At 44.7% G+C, this 18,649-nt stretch overlaps 1 protein-coding gene across 2 annotated transcripts; it reads left to right on the top strand.

The window, feature by feature from the left end:
* Nucleotides 1-6,104: 6,104 nt before the first annotated feature.
* Nucleotides 6,105-13,818, top strand: LOC129150245 (leukocyte elastase inhibitor-like). Of its 2 annotated transcripts, XM_054720975.1 has the most exons (8): nt 6,105-6,129; nt 6,626-6,696; nt 7,259-7,433; nt 9,118-9,255; nt 9,792-9,909; nt 11,628-11,770; nt 11,857-12,024; nt 13,417-13,818. In XM_054720975.1, exons 3-8 carry the CDS (start codon nt 7,266-7,268, stop codon nt 13,816-13,818), a joined length of 1,137 nt encoding a protein of 378 aa, XP_054576950.1. In that variant the 5' UTR covers nt 6,105-6,129; nt 6,626-6,696; nt 7,259-7,265. The 2 variants fall into 2 exon arrangements, with proteins under 2 accessions (XP_054576950.1, XP_054576949.1); XM_054720974.1 differs by lacking the exon at nt 6,105-6,129 and having other exon boundaries at nt 6,633-6,696; nt 7,239-7,433.
* Nucleotides 13,819-18,649: the final 4,831 nt, after the last annotated feature.

The following is an 18,649-nucleotide window of genomic DNA, read 5'->3' on the forward strand; positions in this document are numbered from 1 at the left end:
GATGACAAGCACAATGGAAAGGCTGTAGTATAGCCCATATGTACACATGGATTTTATTATTTGCCCAGGTCTCTCAGTCACTATGTAATTCAGAGGAAATTCCTCATTGGGAATTATTTTTACTTATAGCAATTTACCAACCGTTAAGGCTGTTGCTCCCCTGCAAGGAATGCCTTAACCCTGTGAGAAAACAAACAAATCATCACTAATATACACTGAGTGGCCAGATTATTATGATCTTTGAACGCATAATAATCTGGCCACTCAGTGTGTCTGTGTGTGTGTGTATATATATGTATACACACACACACACACACACACACACACACTAGGGGCCTGGTGCACGAAATTCGTGCACTGGGAGGGGGGGGCGGTCCCTCAGCCCAGCCTGCCCCCTCTCACATACTGGGAAACCTCAGGGGATGTCCTACTGAGGTGACCAGGCTGATCAGGGGAAGGCACCAGCCCCATCACCCCGCTGCTGCAGTCACTGCCAGTCACCGCAGCCACCAAGGTGTTTTCATCAACACAAATTCCAGTCCCTTCACCAAGAAAAAAATGACAACTTTCTTTAGGCATTTTCAAGATGTGTCTTTCATAGGATATGACATTTCTTTATTTCTTTTTTTATCCTCACCTGAGGATATGTTTCCATTGACTTTTAGAGAATGTGGAAGAGAAAGGGAGAGACAGAGAGAAACATCAAAGTGAGAGGAACACTTTGATTGGTTGCCTCCTGCATGAGCCATGACCTGGGCCCCAGCCAGGAAGGAGCCTGCAACCTAGGTACATGCCCTTGATCAGAATCGAACCCAGACCCTGCGGTTGGCAAGCCTAGGCATTATCCACTGAGCCAAACTGGCTAGGGCAGGATATGACATTTCTTAGCCCTCTAGCAGCAGACCTTCGTTTTTTTCTCCAGGAGTGTGGTGGAAAAAACCTAGATCTTATACCCAAGTTACTAAGAATATTACCAGTGGCATACAGGGAGTTTAGCCAATGAGCGGTCAGAAAAGGTGTTTCCTCTGTAGTTCACACCAATGGCCTCTGATCTCCAGCTCCGCCTCTGCCAAGGCATAAAGGACCTGGGCCTAGGCAGGGGCCCCCCAGCTCCCTCCAATCTCTGGCTCTGCCCCTGCCCAGGCCCCAAGCCTCTGGCCAGGGCTTGGGGCCTGAGCAGGGGACTCCCAGCTCCCTCCAATTGCCCAGCTCTGTGCCTGCCCAGGAGCCCCCTGGCTCAGGCCCTTCCCAGGTTGCTCAGGACCCATGGGGGGCCTACCTCGGAGTGACCTGGGTGCTGAGAAAGTTCCCGGGATCCAAGCTGCTGGGTGCCTACTTATGCAAATTAACCTCCATCTTTGTTGGGTCAATTTGCATACTCACACTGATTGGCTGTGGGCGTAGCAGAGGTATGGTCAATTTACATGTTTTTCTATAATTAGGTATAATGATATATATATATATATATATATATATATATATATATATATATATATCCTACGTAATAATAGACAAATACGCAAATTGACCACACCTTCGCTATGCCAAAGCCATGCCCACCAGCCAATCAGGGAGAGTATGCAAATTACCCCAATCAAGATGGCAGTTAATTTGCATATCAAGACAGCGTAGAAAGAAGCCAAGAGCTGCAGAAGGGAGCAAAGCTTCGGAGAAGCAAGGAAGCGGATTGGAGGAGAAGGGAGGAGCGGAGGCGGGGCTGGCGGAAAAGGGAGAAGCGGAGGCGGGGTGGGGTAGAGTGCAGCAGGAAGCCCTATTGCAGGAAACTTCCTGCAACAGGAATGCAACAGTGGGCCCGGTGCATGAATTCGTGCATGGATGGGGTCCAGCCAGCCTGGCCAGGGAGAGGGGACATGGGTGGTTGGCTGGACTGCCTGCTGGTCGAACTCCTGGTCGAGGGGACAATTTGCATATTAGCCTTTTATTATATAGGATATACACTGAGTGGCCAGATTATTATGCATTCAGAGATCATAATAATCTGGCCACTCAGTGTATATATTTGTATTCCTGAAATGGCATTGGGATAAAATCCAGTTGCCATACTACAAATGGACCTAAAAGAAGTAGGAAATGTCCTTGGGATCCATGGAGTGGCTTTCTGGGTTACATTTTGGACAGTTAGAACATCTGTTGTGCACTTTATGAGCTACAGAAGGAGAAGGCTTCCAGTAATATTGTTTACTCCATGAAATCATCTTTTCTGGACCCTAATGTGTTAGCTCATAAACAAGTTGAAGTACAGGGAATTGGGACTCTAGAGGTAAAAAAGATTTCTGATTAGTTCTCAGTCATATCTGTCTGTCTGGGTCAAAGATGCCCCCTTTTTGTTGCCATAGTATTTTTTTATAGCTGTCTATTGAAAATAGAAAAGATAGTCTTTTTTTTTTGTTTACTAGTAATTAATGGAAAGTAAAGAACTTTCTTAGGTTTGGATAACTTGACTGTTCAATGCTGCCTGCTTAGCTGCAGCATTTGCAAAATGATTTCCTTTTGCTTTCATGGTGGTAACTTTAGAATATCCTGGGGATTTGATCAATGTCAATTGTTTTGGTTATTGTGTGCTATTTAAAAATTCTGCAACTAGTTTTCCATTTTTTATGGACTGTCCTGAGGAAGTTAAGAAGCCTCACTGTTTGCATAACATTCCAAAGTCATAAGCTAATGTTACTCTTTATTTTTCAGATAAGGTTTATCTGTGAACCAAAGTAAATCAGTATTATCAATAGGAGCTTCCTGAAAATAATTCCTAAGAACAAGAAAGTGGTTAGTAAATTAAATACAATTCTGGGTGTCTTTTTTTGGTAAAGAGGGTAACAAATTTTTGTAGGGTTAATGCAATTACACTGAGTTAAAACAATATAACATGTAGAAAGTAGGATCATTTTATGAGAAGTCAATCAACTAATAGAGAAGTGTTGAGTATAATGAGAGTTCAGTGAAGATTTGACAGAATGAGGAACATAAATAGTTAAAGGAGAGCCCATCAAAACATCTGTCTGTTTATGTAACACAGCTGTAGTAGAGATCACCCTTTTACAGGGATGGAGCCTTTTCCTACTGAATGTAGTTGCTGACTATAATACCCTATAGGTCTATGATGATCTCCATGTTTCTGAATTAGAACTCGTAAAGCATTTCCTTTACTTTCATGTGTGAAAAGGAAGGAGGGAAGTTTATAACTTGGATGTCCCAGAGCAGGAGTTTTAGACAATACTTCCTTTAGAGCCTCTACAGCTTGTTTCCCTTTGGTGTTTTATTTAATTGACTAGTGGCCCAATGCACGAATGAAGATTCGTGCAAGAATGGGCCTTTGCTCTGGCCGGAGCAGCCTTTCTATTCCAGCCTGGAGCCGCCTTTCTTTCTTCCCATGCTGCCCAGAGGCCAGGAGCATCTGGGGTGGTGCGGAATGCCTGCGTCGTCGCCATGGTGACAATGCAAGGGTCCTGCCCCATCCCTGGCCACTCACGTCTGTGTATGCAAATTAACCTGCCATCTTTGTTGGGTTAATTTGCATACTCCTGATTGGCTGGTGAGCATTGTGAAGGTATGGTCAATTAGCATGTTACTCTTTTATTAGGTAGATTAGGTTGATTTGACTTTATTTATTTTTTTTATTGATTTCAGGGAGAAGGAAGAAGGAGACAGAGATAAAAATATCAATAATGAGAAATAATCATTGATTGACTGCCTCCTGCAGGCTCCCTGCTGGGGATCAAGCCTGAAACCTAGGCATGTGCTCTGACTTGGAATTCAACTGACAACATCATAGTGCATGGGATGATGCTCAACCAACTGAGCCACACTGGCTACGGCCATAGCAGCATTAGTCACAATAGCCAAGAAGTAGAAGCAACTCAGTGTCCATGGATGGATGAATGGATGAACAAAATGTGGTTTATACATACAATGGAACATTATTCCACCTTAAAAATGAAGGAATTTTTGACATATGCTACTACATGGATGAAACTTGAGCGTATTTTGCTAAGTGAAGTAAGTCTGTTACAAAAAGGTAAACACTGGATGATTCTATGTATATCAGGTTCCTAGGGCAGGCAAATTCAGAGACAGAAACTCTAGACAGTAAATGTATTGATTGATTGATGTATAATGATCAATTTTGTCTGAACCTTATATACAGTATACACATTGACTTCGGAAATGGCTTTGTTTTCTATTTAAACCAAATACAACAACCCAGGAGAAAAAATAAAATTCAGAAAACTTTTTCTTCAATTAACGTGTCTCAGGTTTTAATTTAACAGCTTCTCAGTGCAGCCTCTCTGTCTTGACTTTCCCACACTGACCTCTTTGTAGAAGCCGGTGAGCGGAGCTCTGGTTCTGTGAGAAATGGCGGAGAGCTCACAGGTTTGATCAAACCACTAGAATTTAGCAATAAGGGCTTTCAGTGAGTGTTGGTTTCTTTATTTAATAAGCTGTAAATCAGTCTAAAATCTTCACTATTGAACTCTTCCTGCTTAAAAGAAAATCTATGGAGATATTTTTATCACTCATTAATGGACCTTCCTTGACTCTTCTCATGATAAACAAGTTCTCAGAGTAAAAAACAAACAAACAAAAATCTACCATCCCTTTCACACTATATTGTCCATACTAACACACACACACACACACACACACACACACAAAATAGGACTTTTTCTTTGTTGCTGTTTCATGTTGAAATTTGTAAGAAAACAGGGGACAAGTTTCATGAATGCAGAAATATTTCAGACCCTCAACCACTATGAATTTTGGTGAAGTCACATTCCCAGACATTTAAAGTGGGAAACAAACAAACGGCCACAGAAATAGTGGTGTGGCCATCACTGTGAGGAGAACACTGGGGCCACATCCATGTTGGTTTCTAAAGACAGTGACATCAAGGCTGTTGGTTGGAACTGGGGACCCTGAGAAAGCAGGTACCTGCCAAGAGGGACTCCTTTTGGCTAAATCGACTCAAATTGATAAGACAGACCCTTGCAGCCATTTCTACGGGAGGAGGGGGCTCACCAGGAGGGCACTTCAAGGAGAAGACTGCACTGAACTGCCTGCCTGCACTGTGCTCCTGCATCTGAGCCAGCCCTTAGAAAGGAGTCCCTAGAATATATTTCAGTCTTTAAGACTGAGGCTTTCCCCATTCATTTGGAAATGTGCACTTATATCCTTATCAGCATATAACCAATCAGAGCAGCTCCATTCTGACCAATCAGGACAGTGCTTTTTGGACAATCAAACTTTGAGGACTTGGAGTCTTGTCTTGCATGAGGATGGACCAATCAGAGACCAGGGGTGGGGACTTCTCTCTAAGCCAGCTTCTTTCTGGCTCTGGGAGCACACTTTCTCTTTCCACCCAAGATTGTTTCCTGGAGAAACAGGAAGAGGGAGATGGAATGGAGCAGGTGGAGCAGAGCAGAGCAGAGCAGAGCTTGCTAGCCACAGAGGGCCACCTTGCCACCTGCTGCTTCATACTAGTAACTGAGCTGCATCACAATTGAACTGTTTGCACTGAATAAAGTTTCCTTCTTCACTGCACCCTAAATTGGGGATTCCTGGTGGCACTGAACTGGCACCGATGACCATCAGCTGACAGGACTGTTTTATCTTATACTGGAGGTCCCTCCCCACCTCACAAAACAAAAACAAAGCACAGAAAAACAAAACCAATTTGGAGTATACAGATGAGATTCAGAGGGGCTAGTTTGCCCTCTAAGAGGTGATACATTATGTCCTCTCAGTGATTCACACTTAGACAAGAACTAGGCCATCAGGTCCTTGCCAGAGATCTGAGTTCCGTAGACTCAAAAAGGTGCTCATTTCCTGAGAAGTCCACCCTCATGCAGGCTTCTACTGGCAGTGCCCAGACTCCTGCTGTGCTGGCCCTGCTGCCCCACCCTCTCCTTCCCAGCACCCTGCCCCCCAGCGCTGCCCTTGTCCTCTTCCCGCAGGCCCAGAGCTGACTCACTTCAGGGAAAGCTTGCACTGTGGGCATTGTCAGCTCCCAAGCTCCTCCCTGGCAGCACCCACCTCAGTGACTACATAAGGGCGGTGCTTGCACTGCAGGCATCTTCAGATCCTGAGCCCCTCCCAGGCACCAGTGAGCAAAGGGTGAGGGCCAGGCACCAGGCCCATTAGGGAAGTGAGACTGAGCCAGTGGGGGCTGCCCAGGGCTGGGATCTGCCAGCTGCCTACTCCTGGCTCAGCCCTGGCCTTTGGTGGGCTGGGTACCCGCAGCCCCTGCCCTTTCGCTGGTCTTGCTGCCTGCACTGCTCATCTGAGCTGGAGAGGACACCTGAAACATCCCCACCCAACCCCCTAATCTGGGGCTGGAGGCCAGCTGACCTGCAATGGACTGGACGCTGCCTTCTGTGGAAGCCAGAGCCAAGTCTGAGATCATATTTTTATTTCTTTCCCAACTCCCTGCCTCCCTGAGCAGTTTGTGACAGTTTTTAGGCAGCCCTGGAGGCATATCTGTGGAGGTAGGGAAGAAGGGAGGGAGGGAGGAAGGGAGGAAGGGAGGTATGGAGGGAGGGAGGGGAGGCCAATGTGATCCTAGAGGTTACTTTCCAATAACAACAGTCATACCTGAATGTATTTCTTACAGGGAAGCAGCCAGCACAACTATCCTTCCTTGCCCATCTCTGTGGAAACAAGCTGTGAGACAAGTCAGGATTGGTAAGCAGGCTTCTGGGCTGAGGAGGAAGGCCAGTCACCAGCACCTGAGGGTGTCAGAGAGGATGCTTGTCCCCTGCTCCTGGTGGGCTGCACCCCGACCCTAAGGCCTGTGCTGGGTTTCCAATCTCTCACTTCCTATACCAGCCTTGAGACTTGGGACACTTCACCTCTCTAAACATTAGCAACTGAATCTTGAAAATGAGGAAAATTGATCACTTTGCTGAAATTTGCTTTAATGCGGAGTGGGTAGCTATGATTTTCTAGTAGAAAATTATCATTTCGGGTAAAGGGTGGGAAATGCGTGTGCTCCCCTGCTGAGTAGGAAAGGCCCAGTCCTGGCTGCTGAGTCTGCAAGTCAGAGCCCTCCAGGATCCCTGGGTCCTGTCCCGGGTCTCTGATGGGTCCTGGTCCGGTTCCCACCTGTGAGCTCATGAGACAGTGCTCTTGCCCTCCTGGAAAAAGAAAAGGAAGTACAAGTGTCCGGGTGTTTTAGGACAGGGAAGGCTTGCAGACCTGTCATTGCCTAATTTGCTGTGTGCTAGGCCTGTGTCCTGTGTCGTAGCCTCACCATGGAGCAGCTGAGCTTGGCCAACACCCGGTTCGCAGTGGACCTCTTCCGCACCCTGAAGGACAACAACCCCTCCGGGAACATCTTCATCTCCCCCATAAGCATTTCCTCGGCGCTGGCCATGGTCTTCCTGGGGGCCAGAGGCACGACCGCGGCACAGATGTCCAAGGTCAGCAGGAACTAACAACAGGAGCCTGGGTTCCCTGTGAGTCCCTGCTGAGAAGGCGTGCCTTTGAGCTCTTACAGGTGTTTTAAACACTGTACTTGTGTGTTCCACAGCTACACACGACGAGGCCTGACTTCCAGAAAAGCCCCAAGAACAGCTCACTTACATGCAGGCTTTCACTCATGATTGAGTCCTTACTGAGCACATACATGTGCCAGGCCCTGTTTTTTGTTTGGCTGAGGATACAGCAGTGAAGAAAGCTGTGAAAGCCCCGGTGGTGGGCTGCTTCTGTTGCAGTGGGCAAATCTTTGAAGGCATCTCCTCTCCATTCAGATTTTCCAGTTTCTGCTTTGCATGCAACCCGCTACTCATTAATAAAGGCCTGCTGTGTAATGTTACCTTTCAGCACAAAGTCACACAGGGAACGCACCGAGTGGAGAGGTTGGCGGTGTTGCCTTTTTGAGGGAACAGGCCACCGTGGGATTATATACTGCTGAGGCCTAGCCCGGTGCCTGGCACAAGTGCCTGTGTGGGTAGGAGGGTCCGAAGGAGAGGAAAGAAGTGAGGTATGGCCGCTGCAGGGACTGGGCCAAGCCCTGGGTGGTAAGGCAGGTCCCTGTCACGGCGAGAAGAAGCAGTGACGCCTGGCCTTCCACCTGGCCTTCCTGGGTGTGGGCCGCACCACTGTGCTGTGTGGTCTTTGTTGAATTCTGAGCCGGGAACTCCCGCTCTCCTTGAAGTAGGGGAAAGAGTACAAGGTGCCAGTAACTGGGGAAGGTCCAGCCTTGGATTCAAGTTTATCCATCTGTTCCAGCTCCAAATCTTTTATTTCCGCATTTTATGAACAACCAATGGTCGTTACCACTGCAGACATGAAAGCACTTCTATATTTTCCAAAACCCACTTTTTATTTTACCCCCGGTAATAATGGTTAGTTGCTTCTTGCGGGGTAATGTCAGCTTCTATTTTGAGGTTTATCCAGGGACTGTATTACCTCTGCAAAAAATAGTTTTAAGGGTTCCCCTGCTTTTCCATTAAAGCAGATCTATCACAGCAACTGTGCAAGCATTCCCTATCTTGGTGAGTAACTGGGCTTTGTACATTGTGTAGGTTTATTCTTTGTGTGTAAAATAAGGATCCAGCCCAGGACTCATAAAACCATAAAGGGATTCTTGATTTGTAACATGAAAATTAAACTTTTGCTGAATGTTAAGTTTATAGATGTTATTTTTAAGTTACTGATTCTGATGATATAGTTTTAAATCCCCTCAATTCTGTAATATCTTTGTGTTCCCACATAGGGGATGATTCTCAATTTTACTGTTTATTTCTGAGAACTTTCTGTAAAACTCTCTTTGATACAGAACTTATATATGAATATACCAGTTATTGTTTTCTTTGGAGAAAAAGCAGACACAGGTAAATATTTAGCCTATTAACCACTTACGTTCATGGGACTAAAATTATAAAAACATTGATATAAAAAGAGCTTATAATGTAATTGTGTCTCACAAAGTATACATTTTAGATTCTCTATTCTTTTTTCTCCAATGAAATTTTAATAAAGTATTGGGCTGGGATTATTGATAATTAGTAATATAAACATTGATTTAATTTGATAGAAGCAAATGTCAAGGAATCCATTTCAAAATAAATGGCTGCAGAAAGAATGTTTTCTCTATTTTAGACTCTTCAGTTCGATGCGGTTAAGGAGATTCATTCCAGTTTCCAGAGTCTGATTGCTGATATCAACCATCCCAGAGCTTCCTATATTCTGAAACTTGCTAACAGGTTATATGGAGAGAAAACCTATGAGATCCTCCCTGTGAGTACTTTACTTTCACATTCTAAAACTCACGAAGCAGTGCAGACATTTTCCAGCACAATCAAGTCACAGACGTCAGTTTTTATTTTTATAAACATTCAGAAACAATACAGAATTTACACATATGGCAGTGTCCCCATTAGAGATTCGATTTCATTTGATAGTCTTCACAGGAACAGATTGACCCTGGCTGTTTTACTAAAGCAAGAGTGCATTCCATAATTCACTCCCCAGAACAATCAGTGTATACTTATTTCTGAAAATGTTAGCCAAAGGTTAGAAAAGAATTGGTAAATTTTATGCAACACCAAAACTACTGAACTGTACACTTAAAACGATTAAGGTGGTAAATTTAATGTTATGTGTTTTTTACCATAATGCAAAAAGTATAAGAGTTAAAATTTTTTTGTTACAATGAAATTTATGTCTTCTAGGGCAATTTCTAATGCTTTTAAGGATTTTAGAAACCCATTTCTGTATGTAGTAGAAGTTATTCATGGGTGTTTGTTTTTTTTACCTTTTTTAATTTTAAACAGGAGTTCTTAGCTTCAACCCAGAAAATGTATGGAGCTGAACTGGCCAGTGTAGATTTTCAGCGAGCCTCTGAAGATGCAAGAAAGATGATAAACACGTGGGTCAAAGGGCAGACTGAAGGTAAGAGAGTGGGCCGAATGTAGTCATTTAGGACACACTGGCCATTCTTTTCCTTCTTCCACTTTCCCAGCCTGCAGATGATTCCCTGCCCTTTTCCTCTGCCCTCACCTTCTCGCTGGGGCTAACCTCTGCCACTGCCCAGAGCCAGACAGCTTTTAAATGTGGAAATTCCTCAAAGTGGGAACTTCAACATGCATTCACTGAAGCAGCTAAATATTTTCCCCATAAATTCACAAAACCACATTTTAAAATTAAAACTAACATTGAATGTAGGATAAAAAGGATAAAGCTTTGAGGAAAATCCATTTTGGCCAAATTATGGAAAAGAATCCTATATAATAAAAGCCTAATATGCAAAATGTCTGGTCATCCAGTCAGTCTTCTATTCAACCAATCCAAGTGTAATATGCTAATGATATGCTAAGGCCACTCAACCACTCACTGACTGATGTGCACTGACCACCAGAGGGCAGATACTCTGACAGGTTGTTTACCTTGCAGCTGGGGTCCAGCTGATTGGGACAGAGGGTGACAGGGAAGATACACCCTGGCAGCCTCCCCCAGTCCCTTCCTGGCTGGCCAACCTCCTGCATCCCTCCCCAGCCCCAATTGTGCATTGGTGGGATCCATCCGCTTGGCCTATGCCCTCTCACAATTCGGGACCCCTTGGAGGATGTCAGAGAGCCAGTTTTGGCCCGATCCCATTCAAAGCAGGAGCTGCCCCTTGGTGGTCATTGAGCTCCCACAGGGGGAGCACCACTCAGCCAGAAGCTAGGCTCACAGTTGGTGAGTGCAGTGGCGGTAGTGGGAGCTTCTCCCGCCTCCAAAGCAGCGATAGGGATGTCTGACTGATGGCTTAGGCCCACTCCCCATGGAAAGTTGGGGGTCCCTAAGCTGGCAATCGCACATCCCTCGAGGGCTCCTGGACTTCGAGATGGCGCAGGCCAGACTGAGGAACAGAATTTGGTGCACCGGCCTCTAGTCTGTAATAATAAAAGCATAATATGCTAATTAGACCAGGCGACCTTCTGGAAACCTTCTGGGCGAAGCTGTGGCAGTGGGGACCTAGGCAGCCATAGCAGCAGGGGCCAAGCACCTTGCATGATTTTCATACCTGGGGCCTCTAGTATTCTCATACTTGTGACACAAACTCCTGTGACCATAGTATTTTGGCAAATGTCTTATCTAAGCTGTCGGGGTGGCTCCATCTCAGCTGTTTCTCCACCACATCTCTCTCTAACCTCATCAAGGTCTGAGGCCAGGCACTTACCCAACACCTGTCTCCCATCCAAGGCGTTCGTCATGGCCATGCTGTGGTCACAGGGGAACTGGTGTTTCCGAGGACTAACTGTCCTCACCTTCGGATTTCTGTTAAAATACTGTCTGTGAGAGCAGCTTCCACCTGGAGGCTTTGAAGAAATGACTTACTTAAAAATCATTTTCATTAAGAAATATTGTTTATGCCTGCCACAGAATGGCCATTCACAAAGAAGGCTCATTGTTTATCATATAATGCAGAGAAGATTTCCTGTTTTCAGCTTTTAAACCCTTTAGTTGGTTTATTTACAGTTGAAACACACTGGAAGGGCTTCCTTAACTTAATACATTAATGGGAATTAAATAAAAGGTATCAATTTGTATTGCATTACAATACAATTCAAAATTGGAATACTGATATGTGAATTTTTTTAAAAAAAAAACTTACTTTATTTCTTTAGGGAAAATTCCAGAATTGTTGGCTGCAGGCGTGGTTGATAATATGACTAAACTTGTGCTAGTTAATGCCATCTATTTCAAAGGAAACTGGCAGGAGAAATTCAGTCAAAAGGCCACAACCGATACACCTTTCAGATTGAATAAGGTGAGATGATGTAATTACAAAATTGCTCTTTGCTCTAAGAGAACACAGATGATAATGTGAGTGTCTTGGTTTTTTCGACTGTTCAGAAAGACACAAAAACAGTGAAAATGATGTATCAGAAGAGCAAATTCCCATTTGGCTACATCGAGGACCTTAAGTGCCGGGTGCTGGAGCTGCCTTACCAGGGCAGGGAGCTCAGCATGGTCATCCTGCTGCCAGATGACATCGAGGACGAGGCCACGGGTCTGAAGAAGGTAACGGCTCCCACGCTCATGCTTCATGTTTCCGTCTGACCCAGCGGTGCTGCCTGTGTGTATGTTGTGTGGTAGTAGCCCATCAATGTTTGCTACTCTGAAGCCCTAAGATGAACTTTTCAGCGACTGTCAGTGGTGGGTGACATCTAAGGATCTATGTTAAATTTAACATGTCAGTGGCAGCTCACAGAAATGTTCTTAAATGAGCTTTAGAGGAAAAGTGCAGTAAAATTAGAATTGTTTTATTGAAACAAATTTATGAAAATTAAAATTCCCAAACATTTATAGTAGGTACCTTCATCTTATACTATGACATCCTACTATTATACTGCTCATTCTCATCATAAATTCATATAGATTGTGAATTAAATTTCTAAGAGCTACATGGTAGAAAAGGCCCATAAGAAAGCTCAGCCTATTTTCTCATATGAACTCTGTATGATGTTTTATTTTATTTCAGTTAAAGGCGAAGACATTTTTTGTCAGACTAGGACTAGGCAAAACTGTGAAGATTATGGTTTTCTTTAGTGTCTCTAGCCTGCTGTGTGGTTTTTCTCTACCCTCTCCCTAACCAAACTGTTATCAGGAAGAGGTCCAATATTAATTATTTGCATGTATAAAGTCTGTATTAAAATCAGTATGTTCCTTCTTTTAATTGTATTTTCATATTTGTCTCTTCTCTGATTATAAAGAGAAATTCTCCAGCCTCATAAAAGACATAATCAGCATCAGTAGAACAAGTGGAATGATGGGTCCATTCTAGTCCAATAGTAGTAGTAATATGCTAATGATAATAGCTGACATTCTTGTGGCACTTACTGTGTCACATTAAATCATTTAATGCTCACAACAATGCTATAAGGTGGGTACTATTATTAACCCTCTCCCAATTTTAGATGAGGAACTAGTCCCTTTTCTTTTTTTACCCACAAGCTAAATGTATTAGAGATTACTTCAGCACAGTGAGTTCACAGAAAACCACAGTGATCAGTAGGGTTCAGAATAGAAGAAAACTTTTGAATTTTACCTTGTACCGATCAACCAGTTAAAGGAATAACAGCCATCATGGCCTATCACAGTAATCCAGTGTGGTAGGGGTTTAGGAAAGCCTGGGTTGATGGATGGGTGGGTGGGTGGATGGGTGGGTAGTTGAAGCATGTAATGTCCAAAGTCCCTGTTACTTGAGCCCTTGATGGCTTGGAACACAGCTCTGTTCTATTACCACCAATTACTGAAAAGAAATGAAATCCTCAAAATGGAATCTATTTTGGCACAAAACATGACAGAAACTAATTAGCAACTGATAACATGAGTCCATTTATATAAATAATGTTTATTACCTTGCTTATGTGAAGTAGTTCTCACCTCTTCTTTTGCCCATTCTCATTTCAGATCGAAGAACAATTGACCTTGGAAAAACTGCATGAGTGGACCAAACCTGAGAATCTGAGTTCCACTGAAGTCAATGTCTACCTGCCCAGGTTCAAGCTGGAAGAGAGCTACAACCTCAACTCTCACCTGGCCAGCCTGGGTATAGAGGATCTCTTTACTACCAGGGCTGATCTGTCTGGCATGTCAAGAGCCAGAGATCTTTTTGTATCAAAAATTATACACCAATCTTTTTTGGAAGTAAATGAGGAGGGCACAGAGGCCTCAGCTACAACATTTGCAATTGGCATGGGTTGCTCGCTTATGCCAGTGGAAAATTTTGTGGCCGACCATCCATTCATTTTTTTCATTCGACACAATCCCTCAACTAACATCCTGTTCTTAGGCAGACTTTCTTCCCCATAGAAACTGTGGAAATCAAGGCCAAGCTCAGAGCTTTATCACTGGCCCTTTCAATGGTGATAGTTTTCATATATCTTCCGCATGAAATCTCTAACTTCCTTTGTAATGTCAGCCCTGTTGGCTGTTTATACGCATTAACTTTGGCATAGGTGTCTATTTTCCTTTCTTTATATTGAAAAATTCAGTGATTGCTTTTGAATGCACCAAGCAGATATGTAGATGCTTGGTAGTGTAGTAAACTAAGAAACTGCTGTACTCTCTTGATAGCCATGAGAAAAATGACAATACTGTAATTTATTTCATAGATGGACTTCTGGAAGCTATGATAGAGAGACATTCATTGTTGAAGGGAGGCTTAAAAACAGACATTCAATTGAAATAAAGGAGAGCAGCCCAATTAAGGGTTGGATTATGAAGATAAATTTGCCTTGGCCAGTGTTTCTGATCCTTCTTTCTACAGTGTTTCTGACCCTTTCTCCTACAGGATTAGTATTCTATTATAGCCCCTCTGATTTCAAACTAGTAAAGAGCTTATTTTCTTTTATCCACCTGGTTTGTAGTTTGTGTGGGATCACAAGGAGTGAAGAAGTGTCTTATCTTAAAAGATGCCATGAAACTACAAAAAGGAAAGTGTAGTAGGAGAGACTGTTAAGCAAGAGGGGGTGCAAAGATCACACTGTTACCAGCTTCTTGTGTGTTTTCTGTAAGGGCTCCTGATTTCCATCATCTAGTCCAGACTGTGATAGCAATGGGATGGCTTTATGCAATGCTGGATGGGGGAGGGGCTCTGTGATCATTATAAACCTTAGTCAAATGCACTCCTTGGAATGGGGATTGAAATGCTGCATTTTCTTGCTCCCACAAAGCTGGTGGGCTGGCTAATAAGGTTTCCTAAGATTCTGCTAGCCAGACTGTTCTCAGTCCTCTTCTTTCTATCTGATCCCAGAAAAGACAGGACTAATGGGGTTCTTGGACTGACAATACTGACATCCATGATGATAGTCAGTGACTCCATGAAAGAAAAAGATTTTAGCAAATCTGTTGACAAGCTTTCCTTCCTTTTTTTCTTAAAATATTGTCTTCTACAACATTCAAGGTTCTCTTAGGTATAGGAAAAACAAGAAAAGCAAGTCACTGCATTCTGTAATCCTTCTCTTTGGGCTCTTATGATAAAATCTACTCCGTGATTTAGAGTAAATTGTGCTAATCAGGTAGAAACTGAACTGCCTGGTCCCATGCAACTCTGCTCAAATTCTTCTTTTTATATATGAGAGAACAGGCTCATGTAATATAAATAAATTATTGAAGGTTAAAACAACTAGTAAATTTCAGAGCAGAAACTAGAATTCAATAAATATTTTATGTGGAGAACATCTAATTCTTTACTGTAATGGTGAACTAGGTAACTGAGACTTTTAAACACAACAAAAAAACCAAACCAAGCAAGCATGCGTCCAAAGGCAGGGGATCGGCCATGACTATGAAGAAGTACCCAGCAATCCGGGGTAAATTGGTGACTATGGAAACTGGGGCCATTTTTCCTCCAGGACCATTTCCCAACCCAACAGAGGTAAAGAGGGCATGAAGCAGGGATTTTGATGATGATCAAGGCCAGGCAGGCAGAAATTTGGCCTGTAAGTATGGGGACCCCATTGTGACCCTGTGCTTTCATTTGGCAACATAAGAACTACACTCTAGGAGTATGATTAAAGCAGCTCAGAATGTAGCCCTGACGTAAGTCCTTGGACAGTCCCCCAAATTCCAGTCCCTCGAATTGGATTACATCTATTCTGGTTTGCTACTATCCAGAGGCATATAGAAGAAGCAAACAAAATCATCCCTAGGGGAAGATTACCCATAAACCTCAAATCCTACATAATAAAAGTCTAATATGCAAATTGTCCCCTCCTTTGGTGGTTTGACCAGGAGACTGAGAGTTTGACCACTCGCTATGCTGTGCGCTGACCACTAGGGAGAAACATGGAACATGGCAGCTGGCAGTAGTGGAGGGGCTACTGCCCAGATGGGCCTCAACGTGAGCAAGAGCGGGACCATGGTGGGATGGTGGAGCAGGTGAGTGGGAGGAACCAGGCCAAGGCAGGTGCGACCAGCTGAGGTGGTGGGAGGCAGGATTAACACCAGGCTCCCAGGTGCTGAGGGAGAAAGGGCAAATACCAATATTAAAATATTTATTCTAATTATTTTCCTTTCAATGTGTATGAATCTGTGCACCGGGCCACTAGTTATTTTTATAATCAGCTTTTTAAACTAAACTATTTAGCACATAATCAAAGATAAGTGGGATGCTAATTGACTGTCCCACCCTCAAAAATGGAAGCGCCCACAGCCAATAAGGAGGGAATATGCTAATTTACTGCCCCGCCCTCAAAGATGGCAGTGCCCACAGCCACAAGATGGTAGCGCCCAGTCCCCTCAGCCCCGCCAGGATGGCAGGCATGCAGCCCAGCCGCTCCGCACTGCCTGCCTTCAGAGTTCCCCATTACCCTCAGCCGCCCAGCTCCCAGGGTTGGCCCAAGGTGCAGATAAGCCTCCAATGGTGGCTACCAAGCTGCCCAGGGCAGCCCGAGGCTCAGGTAACCAGGGCAGGCTGAGGATTGCGCTGCTGGCAGTGGCGGCAGCAGCAAAGGTGTGATGGGGCGTCACCTTCCCCTGATCGCTGGGTCACCTCCCATCCCTAAGGTCTCCCGAACTGTGAGAGGGGGCAGGCTGGGCTGAGGGCCACCCCCTCCAGTGCATGAATTTTCATGCACCAGGCCTCTAGTTTAAATATAAATTTAAATAAATATTGACCATATAAAACAATAGTAATAATGTCTGCAGAATTTCAAACATACACAACAATAAAATAAATGATACCATTGATGTTGGGGAAGAAAAATAGAGGTAAAATTTCTGGAGTCCTTGCATTTTCTGCGAAGAGAATAAAAGTACAATTACAATCACTAGCTGCTTAATGACATTTTGGTCAACAACAGAGTGCATCCACCATGGTGGTCCCACAAGATCATAATGGAGCTGAGAATTTCCTATTGCCTGGTGATGTTGTAGCCACCATAACACTATAGTGCAAGGCATTACTTATGTGTTTGTGGTGACGCTGGTGTAAACAAACCTACTGCACTGCCAGCCATAGAAAAGTATAGCATATACAATTATGCACAGTACATGATATTTGATAATGATAGCAAATGTAGTTATTATATTATAACTTTTATCATTATTTTAGACTGGGTAATTTTTCTATTTATGAAAGAGCAATGTGCTGTAAAACAGTATGGGATGTTACAGTGGCAGCAGCCTCCTACACTTTGTGTTTATTGTGCTTCTTGATGGAATCATTTTCTCTTGTGCTGGACTTAATCTCATGTTTTTTACAGTAACATGCTGTACAGAGTTTTCGCCTAGGAACAATAGGCTATCCCACATTGCCCAGGTCTAGAGTGGACTGTACTGTCTAGGTTTGTGTAAGTGCACTTTATGATGTTTGCACTACCACAAACTTGCCTAACAACATGTTTCTTAAACCATATCCCAAAGGTAGGTGGCACATATCTGTACAATAATATTAGACTAGAGGCCCAGTGCATGAAATTCCTGCACGGGAGGGGAAGGGATGTCCCCCTCAGCCCAGCCTGGACCCTCTCCAATCCAGGACCCCTCCGGGGATGTCCAACTGCCAGTTTAGGCCTGATCCCAGTCGGACATCCCTCTCACAATCCGGGACCACTGGCTCCTAACTGCTCACCTGCCTAACTGCCTGATCACCCCTAAATGCCCCCCTGATGGCCTGGTCACCCCCAACTCCCCCTTCCGCAGGCCTGGTCACCCCCAACTGCCCCTTCCACCGGCCTGGTCATCCTTTACTGCCCCTCCCCCCCACTGACCTGGTCGCCTAACTGCACCCTTCCACCAGCCAGATCGCCCCTCACTGCCCCTATCTGCCAGCATTGTTGCCCCTCACTGCCCCCCCTACCAGCCTGGTCATTCCTAACTATCCCCCGTTGCTGGCCTGGTTGCCCCACGCAGCCTGCTGCTCAGTCCTTTGATTGCCCCTCACTAACCCCTCCTCCGGGGTCTCTGTCTGCTCTCCAGGTGCCTCTTCCATGCACGTCGCCTCCCCTTTGTTAGGGGTCACCCCGTATAGAGCCCTGTTCCTTCTGCCGCCACTTTCTCACATCTCCTCTGTGTTCCGGGACCCTCAGAATGATGTCCGCCCCACCTCGTCTCTGTGCTAAATAGCCAGTTTCCACTCACAAATCCAAGCACTGCTGTTACATCCGAACTCATTCATCAGCGCACACTCACCCCACGGGTCCTCCTTTCTGAGCTTGGAGCCTGGCCAGACCACACTGTGAGCCCAGGCAGGAAGGAATCATGGCCAAGACTGGGGGGCCAGGCTGGGACAGGGGGCAGAACAAAGGGACACTTTCTCTGGGGAGGAATCAGTGCCCCCTGAGCATATGGTGCTTGAGCCATCTACCTGGGAACAGGGGTCAGGGCTCTGTAGAGTGTTTTCAGGGCTGAGGGGTGCCCTGTGGGGTTGGCAGGCTTCAGGGGGCAGCCTGGGGCGGCAGCAGGGGGCTGTTCCAGGTGGAGTAGAAGCCAGTTCACTAAAGGAGCTTTGAGCTTAGCAGTTTGATCTGCTGCCACTGCCATACTTAGCCCATTACCGTAAAGTTAGGGCTTACTTTGGGGATGGAGAGGAACAGTAAATGGATTTTCCTTTCACTGAAATATGCATGAGCTTTAAAATTTATTTTAAAAATACACTTCAAAATTGACGCATGTCAGGGCCATACCACTGTGGGGTATT

This window comes from Eptesicus fuscus, chromosome 9 (assembly GCF_027574615.1).
Source record: "Eptesicus fuscus isolate TK198812 chromosome 9, DD_ASM_mEF_20220401, whole genome shotgun sequence".
Classification (NCBI taxonomy): domain Eukaryota; kingdom Metazoa; phylum Chordata; class Mammalia; order Chiroptera; family Vespertilionidae; genus Eptesicus; species Eptesicus fuscus.

Excerpts from the sequence above, each read along its gene's own strand:
- LOC129150245 (XM_054720975.1), top strand. The coding sequence starts at position 7,266 with ATGGAGCAGCTGAGCTTGGCCAACACCCGGTTCGCAGTGGACCTCTTC. Across the intron at positions 7,434-9,117 it reads CCGCGGCACAGATGTCCAAG|ACTCTTCAGTTCGATGCGGT; the intron begins GTCAGCAGGAAC and ends TCTCTATTTTAG. Across the intron at positions 9,910-11,627 it reads GGTCAAAGGGCAGACTGAAG|GGAAAATTCCAGAATTGTTG; the intron begins GTAAGAGAGTGG and ends TTATTTCTTTAG.